Source organism: Eriocheir sinensis, chromosome 9 (assembly GCF_024679095.1).
Source record: "Eriocheir sinensis breed Jianghai 21 chromosome 9, ASM2467909v1, whole genome shotgun sequence".
In the NCBI taxonomy this organism is placed as follows: domain Eukaryota; kingdom Metazoa; phylum Arthropoda; class Malacostraca; order Decapoda; family Varunidae; genus Eriocheir; species Eriocheir sinensis.
This window is the reverse complement of record NC_066517.1, coordinates 1,411,739-1,423,442: the sequence shown is the minus strand read 5'-3', so window position 1 is coordinate 1,423,442 and position 11,704 is coordinate 1,411,739. Positions and strand designations below refer to the sequence as shown.

The 11,704-nt window shown below is 44.3% G+C and overlaps 1 protein-coding gene across 2 annotated transcripts in view; it reads right to left on the bottom strand.

The window, feature by feature from the left end:
- The window catches only part of LOC126995816 (vacuolar protein sorting-associated protein 45-like), a 34,800-nt gene extending 26,102 nt beyond the window's left edge, over positions 1–8,698 (bottom strand). For both annotated transcript variants that reach the window (XR_007750731.1, XM_050855668.1), the window contains exons 1-4: positions 8,374–8,698; positions 6,705–6,856; positions 5,701–5,899; positions 3,001–3,150 (exon numbers count right to left, since the gene is read on the bottom strand). Coding sequence is in view for 1 of the 2 variants with exons in the window: in XM_050855668.1 (XP_050711625.1) it covers positions 3,001–3,150; positions 5,701–5,899; positions 6,705–6,797 (442 nt within the window). In the remaining variant the exon portion in view is untranslated. The remainder of the gene's footprint in view (positions 1–3,000; positions 3,151–5,700; positions 5,900–6,704; positions 6,857–8,373) is intronic.
- Between the last annotated feature and the right edge of the window lie 3,006 nt (positions 8,699–11,704).

The following is an 11,704-nucleotide window of genomic DNA, read 5'->3' as shown; positions in this document are numbered from 1 at the left end:
TCCGACCCTGTCAAGAACACCACCTCCACCGCCTCGGCCTGGTCACCATCACCACCTCCACCGCCTCTCCGACCCTGTCAAGAACACCACCTCCACCGCCTCACACCCGTCACCATCACCACCTCCACCGCCTCTCGACCCTGTCAAGAACACCACCTCCACCACACCCCTGGCCACCATCACCACCTCCACCGCCTCTCCGACCCTGTCAAGAACACCACCTCCACCACCGCCACCATCACCACCATCACCACCTCCACCGCCCTCTCCGACCCTGTCAAGAACACCACCTCCACCGCCTCGCCGACCCCACCACCATCACCACCTCCACCGCCCTCTCCGACCCTGTCAAGAACACCACCTCCACCGCCTCACCCCTGCCACACCATCACCACCTCCACCGCCTCCGACCCTGTCAAGAACACCACCTCCACCGCCCGAATTCTGGCCACCATCACCAACAATATCGCCACCAGCCCCTCCATCATATCCTGTACAGACATGTACCACACAGACACCAGAGACTGTGACATCTAGACAAAAAAACATAATTGCTGACTCTAATGTCAGTGCTATTCGATGTCATATACACAGAAAGTTTGAAGCAAAGGAGAGTTTCACACTTGCTACTCTTGCCACAGACCTGAAGAAGGAAGAATACTACCAGACGGAACATCGGAAACATCGTTATGGCGACTGCTTCACATGATGGGATTCCGCTATAAGACTGAAAAGCAAACTCTCACGCAAGAAAGGAGTCAATGAACATCATCTGGAAGAGGATCCGTGCTCTCAGGTCTTTAAAACAGTTTCGCCAAGAGGGACGCCAGATAGTCTACGCGATTTGTGACCTGGTTCACAACCAGAATGAACCACAGCAAGGAATGGGTGGACACCACTCAACCATCCACAAGTGTCACCTACAGCCGTCAAGTTCCGCCAGGAGAAGGTGAACGTGTCGTGGTAGCAGCTGGTAGCAAGAACGGCTTCATAGAAGATTCATTCCTTTGCTACACTGCTAAGAACAGCACTGGGGACTACCACGGGAAATGAATGCGGAACTCTTCCATCGATGGCTAACAACGAGATTGCTGCCCTCACTGAACGAACCATCAGTGCTCATTATCGACAACGCCTCCCTATCACAGCCGACTTACGGATGGGAGCCACTGTCCAAACACTGCAACAAGAAAAGATGACCTGAAAAGATGGTTGAGCAGCACAGCATGTCATATCCACCACAAGCCACGCGTCCGAACTCCTGCTAATATGCAAGGAAAACAGACCACCTCCACAATTCACAGTGGACAACACCATTCGTGAATGGGGTCATGAGGTAGTGCTACCACCTGCACATCCTGAGCTCAACGCTATAGAGCAAGTATGGGGATGCATGAAGAGGTAAGCCCTCCTTACATCATTTTACTAGAAAAGACCTCATGGCACGACTGGAGGAAGTTGTGTGTGACTCGGAAGTGTGGGAAGGAGCAGTCCGCGTTCTGAAAGTTTTGAAAAAGAATACTGGGCAACAGGCAATATCCATGACAGGGTGGATCCTGTCATCATCCGCGTGGAAAGTGACGAGGAGGAGGAAGGCATCGAGGTTTAAAATATATGGAAGAAATGAGGGCCTTGTTTTATTTTTTTTACCTGTGTGTATATATATATATATATATATATATATATATATATATATATATATATATATATATATATATATATATATATATCTATATATATATATATATATATATATATATATATATATATATCTATATATATATATATATATATATATATATATATAGATATATATGTATAGTTATATATATATATATATATATATATATATATATATATATATATATATATATATATATATATGTATATATTTATTTATTTATTTATACACGTATATCATAAATATGTATTATAAAGTATTACTACGCTAAGCTTAAAAATAATAACTCACTATATCACGGTAACAGCCTTAACTAAAGTCTAATATGTATTCAGTACTACATAATCACTGTTCAATATATTAAACTCCACCCCCGAATAATTTATTTGTTTTACACCGTCAAGTAGCAAGTGAATGGGGGCGGCAGTACATCGCCACGGCCTGACGTCACGGCCTGACGTCATGGCCTGCACACCTCGCCTCGCTCCTCAGTGCTTCAGTTGCCATTTGCTATTTTGCTGACCCTACCTTCGATAAGATTTTGATGGCATGTCTCTAAGACAACTACCCTAATGGAGCGGAGTACACACTTGGTTATATTTTTCCTAATTACGCCGGTGTCTAATACACATTGTGCTTTAGTCCCATGTCAATCAGTAACCTGGTTCAGACGCTATTGCAAAAAACCAGTATTACACGGGGCTTGAAATGCACAGTAGTAAGAATGATATAGAGTTGGCTGAAAGTATAGAGGTAGAAGGTAAAAGTAGATACATAAGAGAAACACGAACAAGAAAAGTAGAAGAAAAAGAAGGAAGAAAAGGAAAAAGGAAAAGAAGAAAAAGAACGAGAGAATGAAAAAGAAGAAATTGAAGTAGAAAAAGAACAAGAGAGTGAAAAAGAAGAAGAAGAGGAAGAAGAACATGAAGAACAAGAAAAAGAAGAACAAGACAAAGAATAATAATAATAAAAGGAAGAAGAAATTGGCAGAGGTTGCAGAAAGCTTAACTATCATTGGTGGAAGTAGTAAAAGACTTGACTGTCATTGGTGAAGCTTAACCCGGTAGCTGCAGGGATCATGTTTCTTGAAGGCCCCTCCAAGCAAGAAATATGAGAAAAAAATCATCACTCACGCAAACCATTTCATACTATACATATCAACGCATTTGTGATCAGTTTATGCACCATTTATTTTGGGGGGTTTATATTGTGGCAAAAATTTGTACTGTCGCTGGTACACGGTAAAGCCACAAATTTTGCCCGTCGCTGCTACCGGGTTAAGTGAATCAATGGGTTATAAGGGAATGTGTGGGGCGCACCTTGACTATGGGTGAGCATGTTGAGGGAGAAGAGGTGTGGCGAGAGGGCCTGGTAGTCGGCGTACAGCTCCTGCACCTCCCTCACCACCTCCTGCTCGTCAGCCTCCGCCAGCAGCTTCACGTCACTCTTGCTCACCACGTTACTGAAGTCTGGAGAGCAAGGAGTCATGTATCACAGCAGCCACTATAAATAATATTCGCCTGTGCCACTGATGAGCTGGGGTCACCAAAGAGGCCCCTCAAGACAGCCTACCAGCGCTATGGGCAGCACATATAAAAACGTAGCAAAAAATGAATAAATAAGTAAATAAATAAATAAATAAAAGATGATATGTATGTACTATCTGAATGTGAATTTATACTCTATACTCATACCCTTTACCAGCAAAGGCTCATTCACAAATTGACTATAAAAAAGGAATATATACTGAAGGATGAAAAGCAATGAGCAAATAAATAAATATACAAATAAATAAATAAATAAGTAGACAAAAGGTGATATGTATGTACAACATGAATATAAGTTTATACTACTTCATATTCATACCTTCTACAAGTAGAGGCTCATTCATAACATGACTATAAGAATGAAAATAGTATGGACATAATAATACATCTTCAGCGACAGAATTTAGGTTTGAGCCAATGAAATGATGAATGATGAATACATCTTATCATCATCATCATCATCATTTCATGGACGCCTACTCCGAGGAGCTCCCACCAGGGGAAGGCCACGGCAGAAGAGCTTCCAACTTTCTCTACCCAGACACTCCCTCCTTGCCTGCTCAAAGTTTCTCAAAGATCTTTCCCCCCTCTCCTTAACATACTCTTGCACCCTATCCCTCCATTTCACTGGAGGTCGTCCTCTAGCATTCCCCCCCTCTATCTCACTCACATACACCCTTCTGGTCACCTTACTCTCCTCCATTCGCTCCATGTGGCCAAACTACTTTAAAGTCTGTCGCTTCACTTCTTCCACCACTCCACACTTCTTCCCTTCACCCGTGACACGTTCCAAAACGCTCATACACACTTTCATTACTCATTCCATCCATTCTACTCACACCACAAGCACTCCTCAAATAACTCATTTCCACTGCCTGCACTCTAGACCTCTGACTTTCATTCTAGACCCACGTTTCATTTGCATATGTGAGGGTTGGTACTATTATTGCATTTCTCAAATCCCTCTTTACCTCCATGCTCACACTTCTGCCATTCATGATTCGTCCCAAAGACCCTACCACCCTTCTTCCTTGCAATGCCCTTTCTCCTATCTCTCCCTCCGTACCACCATGCTTACACATAACTGATCCAAGGTACTCAAACTCATTGACCTCCTCCATTTCTTCACCATTCAAAATTATTTTGCATTCTTTTTCACATTCAATTCCCACTCTATATGGGCATACAAAATCTACAACCTCACTTCTACTTCGCTCACAAACCATCACTTTACTTTTGTTGACATTTACTTTCAGCTTTCTCCTGTTACAGACACTATCAAAAACACTGAACAAATTTTGTAGGTCACTTTCATTTTCTGCAATGAGCACCGTGTCATCAGCAAACAGTATCGAATTCAGTGCCCACTTCCTTCCCTCATCAGTCTTACTCCAACTTCTCCAACTTTGCCCTTAATTTCTCTAATAACACCATCCACATAAATATTAAATAACCATAGTGACATGACGCACCCTTGTCTTAAGCCCACTTTAATCTCAAAATGTTCACTTGTTTCTCCAGTAATTTTGACACATGCAGATGCATCCTCATAGAAAGACTTTATTGCACTAAGCAGTTTTCCTCCCACACCATAAATCTTTAAAACATCCCACAATGCAATCCAATCGACTCTGTCATAAGCTTTTTCCAAATCCATGAAGGCAGCGTATAGTTTCTTTCCTTTTGCTAATATTTTTTCTACTACCATCCTGAAGGCAAATATCTGATCCACACATCTCCTTCCCTTCCTGAAGCCTCCTTGTTCTTCACTGATTTTCTCTTCTGTAAGTCTTTGCACCCTCTCTATTATGACTTTTCCATATACCTTTCCGGGTATACTCAGGAGACTTATACCTCTATAGCTCCCACATTCCCCTCTCCTGCCCTTCCCCTTGTAAACTGGGACAATGATGGCTTTCGTCCAGTCTGCTGGCACCCCCCCCCCCCCCCCTTCCCATGCTACTTCACTTATCTTGACCATCCATTTAACAACTACATCTCCTCCACACTTCAACATTTCTGCTGTGATTCCATCAATCTTCTACTACTAATAATATGATAATTTAGTAAAATGATGATATTGAGAACAATAATAACTATAATAATGATATATTCACACAGAATAATAAAGATACTACTACTACTGCATTACTATTCAAACTACTACCACTACTACTATTAATAATAATAATAATAATACTCCTACAACCGCTATTACTGACTACTACTACTACAGTACTACTACAGCTGTTACTGGTAATAATAATACAACTATTACTACAGCTGTCACTGCTAATAATAATAAAAATAATACCAACAATGACAAAAAATAAAAACAACAAATCATCATAAATAACAAACAATAATAAATAATAAAATAACAAGTGCCATCAACAAAAACAAAACAAAACAAGAACAGAGAATAACAAACAACAAACTAACAACAACAACAGGAGCGGCCCCGTCACTCACATATGTAGTAGGTGCCGTATCGTGGGCGCTGCAGCTCCCGCACGAGGAGGTCAATGTTCTCCCTGGTGGGCCGCACGAACACCAGGCACTTGAGGTAAGACATGTTCTCCCCGGAGCTGGTCTGGTCCAGGCGCTCAAACATGTACACCTCCTGGCGCATCACCTCACTCATGCCCAGGACCACACTCACGAAGGAGGTCTGGGGGGGGGGAAATAATGATAGTATGACAATAACAATAATATGATAATAATAATAATATTGATGGTGATACTACAATGTGAAAAATAATACACTCACGAAGGACATCTGTGGTGGGATGAATAACAATAATAATAATGCAATAATAATAACAATAATAATAATAATAATAATAATAATAATGATAATAATAACAACACACTCACAAAGGGAGTCTGTTATTATCATTATTATTATGATTATTATTACTTTTATCATTATCATTAGTTATTATTATTATTGTCATTAACAATTTTATTATATGAGGTGAATAAGGTAGAGGGAGGAGGGTAGACAAAATAACTACACACTAATAAACTTGTGTGCTTCTGTATGCCCATTTCTGTCCATGCGTTTAGTGTCAATGGATCAGCACAGGCAGTGTTGACCAATACACGGGACCCAAAATTTGAGTAAACTGGAGGTCGTGGTGACATGTGACAACCAGTAGGTCACCCTCGGGTCAGTTGACAGCATAATAATAAGAATAATAATCAGGGCAGGACGAGAGCAGTCACAAATCAGTTAATCTTGTACCCCAAAGTGCCCGGTAACAATGACTTTTGAGTGCATAGGTATACCAAAAAAATACTGGCAGCCCCACGGGTATGAGAGGAACACACTAATGCCCACTCACGCTACTTGGTGCCCTCATACTCATCCCACACTGAGCCGTTTCTCCGCCAACCAGACGGGTGGCACAAAATTACAACAATACAACAAATCCAATACGAGTCTAAAACAAGTCCAGCACAAGTCCGCTCACCGTCTCCTTGTCCATGAGCATGATCTTGTAGCCCGGCTCACTCTCCTTGATCATCCGGGTCACATAGTTCTTGATGACCTGCACCAGACTCATCCTGACGCACTATAGGGACGGCCGCTCAGCCCCTCACTCAGCACTCGGTCCTCTGCAGCCTGGAAATACAGTTCTTTGTACATTAAATGGCTATGGTGGTGGACCAGGGCCTGAAACCTCATCAACGGTAAATGGTAAACGGTAAATTGCTGTAACCTATAAAAATACCATTAACATTAAAAACTCAACCTCACTCTCCTACTGTTTGAGGCTGCAGGATTTCCAGCCCATCATTGCCTCAAGCTGAGTAAATAGGTAGGATCAGTTATGTGTGGTGACCTTTTTATATCGCCTGAGGTGTAATAGATATGAATAGATATGAGTAAAAAGATATGATTATGTGTGGTGACCTTTTCATATTGCCTGAGAGGTATAATAGATAGATATGAATAAATAGATATGATTATGTGTGGTGACCTTTTTATATGGACTGAGAAGTGTAATAGATATGAATAGATATAAATAAATAGATATGATTGTGTGGTGACCTTTTTATATTGCCTGAAAGATGTAATAAATATATATGATTATGCTACACTGGCTATTTATTTCTGGGCAAAACATGGTGCTTTTTCATTTGGAGATAAATTTTTTTTTTCGGAAACTACTAAAAAGTGACTTATAGCAATTTCATCACGAAGTTGCAACTTGGCCGGGGAATATTCATGAAAGTGTAGCTTACTAATTTCGAGATGCTGACTGCTTATTTCTGGACAAAATATGATGCTGTTTATCCTGGAGACACCATTTTTCATCGGAAATCACCAAATGGTTGACTATTCAATGCCTTTTGTGGACCCGCCGCCGCAGCCGCAAAATAGCTCGCAGAGAGGTTCAAATTGGACACCCGTGGGAAATCGAGGGTTTTGGGTGGGGGAGTGTATTTAAACTACTCCAACCGAACTTTACGTAACTTCCCCCAACATGTATATGCGACTTATTTCTGCGAGGAGGTATTTCTCACAACACCAGCTGGACCGCCGCCGCATCCACCGCCGCCGCATGAGGGTGTGCTCCATCGTGGTTTGGCTTCGTCAATATCATCTAACTTCTCAAAAATCACTATCGGCATTTCTAGCAGTTTGCGGCGCACATAAATGGGGTTCAAAATGCATAGGGTAATGAGATCTAACCCATGAGAAGTGTGAGAAGAGACGGGGAAGAAAGTATCCCAGTCCCACCGTGACGGCCGCAAAAAACTCACTAACTTTTCAAAAATCGCAAGCGGCATTTCTAGCAGTTTGCGGCGCACATAAAAGGGGTTCAAAATGCATAGAGTAATGAGATCTAACCCATGAGAAGTGTGAGAAGAGAAGAGAAGGAAGAAAATCAGTCCCACCCACCGACGACCGCAAAAAAATCACTAACTTTTCAAAAATCGCAAGCGGCATTTCTAGCAGTTTGCGATGCACATAAATGGGGTTCAAAATGCATAGGGTAATGAGATCTAACCCATGGCTAGGGTGAGAAGTACCACGGTGAGATGCGCAACTCTGAACATATACCAACCTTTTTATATGGACTGAGAGGTGTAATAATCTTTAAATACTCATAAATAGCTTGAGTGTCTTCTAACCTCAGCTGGTCTTTATGGTCCTCTGGATGTCCCCGGGTCACAAGCAGGTCACGAGGTCATGTATCATCGGCCTCTCCTGCAGTGGTTTGGGGGGCTGGCTGGTCCTTGTCTTATTATTATTACTCCTCAGTGCTTATGGGGGCTGGCTCTTCTTCTTCTTCTCCTTCCTTTTCTCCTCTTCTTTTTCAGTGGTTTGGTGGCTGGGTTGACTGTTCTTCCTCCTCGTCTCGCTCTCCTTCAGCCTCGAGGGTCAGGTCAGGCCGCGGCTCCTCCCCTCGCCTCAAAACACACAGCTGTCACATCGCCCACAGAGTTACGTAGGCCAGAGTGCGCGCTGCCCTGTGCTGAGTGACGCCTCCTTCTCAGCCTGGCGGCCATCTTAGTGTGGCCTTCTCGTTCTTTTGATTGATTGATTGATTGATAAATTATTGATGCAGGTAAACAACAAAGGAGAAGGGAGGAACATGCCATCCCAACCCCCAGGCAGTGCATAGTGAAGAAGTGTTTTAGTCCTCTATGAACAAATTCTAGTAGTTTCTGGTCTCACGGGTGCTATTAGGGAGAGGGGTTTCATAATCATATTTGAAGTCGAGAGCACTCCAGACATGTCTAGCTTTTCGACCAGTAGACTTCACGATCTTTACTCCAGACGCCTCGATCCCGACGTCGGGCCACATGCCGACAGTTCGGGAAATTTCAAAACAATCGGCGCCCTCCCCGACATCTGTCACCCGTCGGGAATAAACCACGACTGTCGGATGTCCATCTCAACTACGTCTCAATAACGTCCTTTCGACGTCGGCGCAATGGTCGACATTTAAGGAGGTCTATTTACAATGGTCGTACTGTACGTCTGGCAGCGCGACATTTTCTAACGTCGGGAGGCTTCGGGAGTCAAGATCGTAAATGTGAGACACTATAGAACCTATCACTTTGTGTCGCCTTCTCTCACACATTCACAATCATGACTCGACGCCTCCCGATGTTCGATTTTGCCGATCATCGTGGCCGCGCGTGGCCTTGGGTGTGGTAATGGGTGTGCTGGTGCGATATGGTTACGCCAAGTAACGACGTTAAGACGACATCTCAATGTGTAGGCTAGGTACGGACTGTGGTCCGACCGTCGTAATTGGGCAGCGATGGTCTCCTGACATGATGGCTGTGTGGGTTAATTGTCACCGAGAGGCGACCGTGGTGTGACGGGTAGCACGTCCCCCCGTCAAGCGGAAGGACTCGGGCTCGATCCCCGGGAGGTGCCTGCTTTTTCTGGTGAACCCCCCACCTCTAACATGGCGCAGTGAGTAGGATCCTGCAGCAGCGATACACATTCCCCGGACTGGCCGGCCAGGGGGGCGGCCTTAGGCAGGGAGTTGTGTGGGATGTCACCGAGAGGCGACCGTGGTGTGATAGCACGTCCGCCCGACAAGCGGAAGGACTCGGGTTCGATCCCCGGGCGGTGCCTACCTTCTCTGGTGAACCCCCCCACCTCTAACAATGGCCAAAAGACTGTTGAAGATGGTCTTAAGGCCCCTTTCACACGAGCGGTTTCTGCCGCTCCGGCGAGCGGCAGCCGCATGGCACGTGGACATCTACGGTCAAGTGCGGTGTCTGCTGCATCCGCTTTGGTGTCTCCTTCAGTCATATTTGTAATCCTCTCCTGGGGGATCCCACAAACAAGCCCGTCTTTCAATCTCGGAGATCAGCAGTTCCGTGTCATGATAATTTTTAATTAGTCATAACCCTGAAATTTATATGCAGATGTTTGTTGTACAGAGGTATACTCCCTTGTTGTTTACCTGCAACAATAAACTATCAATCAATCAATCAATCAATCATAATTAATATGTAAGAGTCTCCTCCCTGGCGCGTGTTTCAAGGCGTGGGGAGCTGGTAAGATTAGAGGGAGGGAAGGAAGGAAAGAGGAGGAAAGGAAGAAAAATAAGAAATAGTTTTGGAGAAAGGAGGGGAGGAGGAGAAAAAAGGATATGAAAAGAATCTAAAAAGTAGAGGCAATATGTTAACTAACGGACAGTATATAAAGGAGATCTCGAGGAACCAGGTAAAGGGAGGAGGAGGAAGGAAGGAAAAAAAAAAAGAGGTGTAGGGAAGTCTAATAGAGTGACCCGGTGTTAATTACTTCAGGCACATCTGACACTCCACTTGTGATGCCGGTAATTATAACCACTCCCACGGCGCCCCTGACAAGACTATCATCATGTACGTCACTGTATTCACCACGTATTAAACTTGTATTCTACCAGTATTAAAGTCTCTCATATCCCTTGACCCGCGAGAAGAAGAGGAGGAGGAGGAGGAAGTAGCTATTAGAATTAGAGGAAGAAAGAGGAGGAGGAGGTGGTAACATATATATCGAAAAGGAAGATGATGATGATGAGGAGGAGGAAGTGGCAACATAGGAACGAAAAGGAAGATGAGGAGGAGGAGAAACAAAGAGAAGAAGAAATGTAGATAGAGGAGGTGGAAGAGAGAAGAGGAGGAGGAAGTGCATGACAGTTTTAATATGTAGTCAGAGAAGGTTCGAATATGATGAGAAGGACTATCTATCTATCTATCTGTACAGTGTTGCAATGGGGAGGCAGAAAGGAGACAGAAAGCCTTGCCAGGACAGCCCATGATCGAAGTGTCCTTCACGCGGCTTATGTTCGGAGGCGATTTTGACCCTTTGCATATTTTTACCTCGGGACGTACCAAGCAGAAAAGCATGCAGGCCTTTTAGCAGATGGAGGGGCCCCCCGAACCTCCTTCTGGGTACGGTCAGCCTTAGACAAAAAAATATAACTATTTCTTCTTCATTGTTTTAGGGGGCTGGGTTAGGCCATGGGACCACGGCCTCTACAGCCCCAACAGCACATACAGGTTGCTTGTGGCTGTTGCTTAGATGTCCTTGGGGCAGGGATATGTAGATCCTGTCAAGCTGGCCAGACTTCTACAGGAAGACCTGTGTACATTTGAGGGCGTGGAAAGCAGTTTTGGGGATGAGGGTGTTGCTGCCCAGCAAGTCTTCTAGAGTTGGCCTGTGAATGTGGAGTTAATGAAACTATGACTATTGCGCGCCGTTGTAAGGACAACAGAGCTCCTCCATCTCCATCATCGTCAGCATCAGCCAGTAAACAGAGATCAGCTGGCCTGGCGCCACAAGACCTAGCAACAGGCAGTCACGTGGCCCCGCGGCGCACACGGACCCCACTCATCGCCACACAGGTCAGCCCCCCCCGGGGACGCCACGGGCAGGCACGGGGCCCCCCCACCAGCTGCGTGAAGGTCAAAGGTCACGGCATGAGAGCCCCTGTTGTCCAGCCCAGCGGTGATG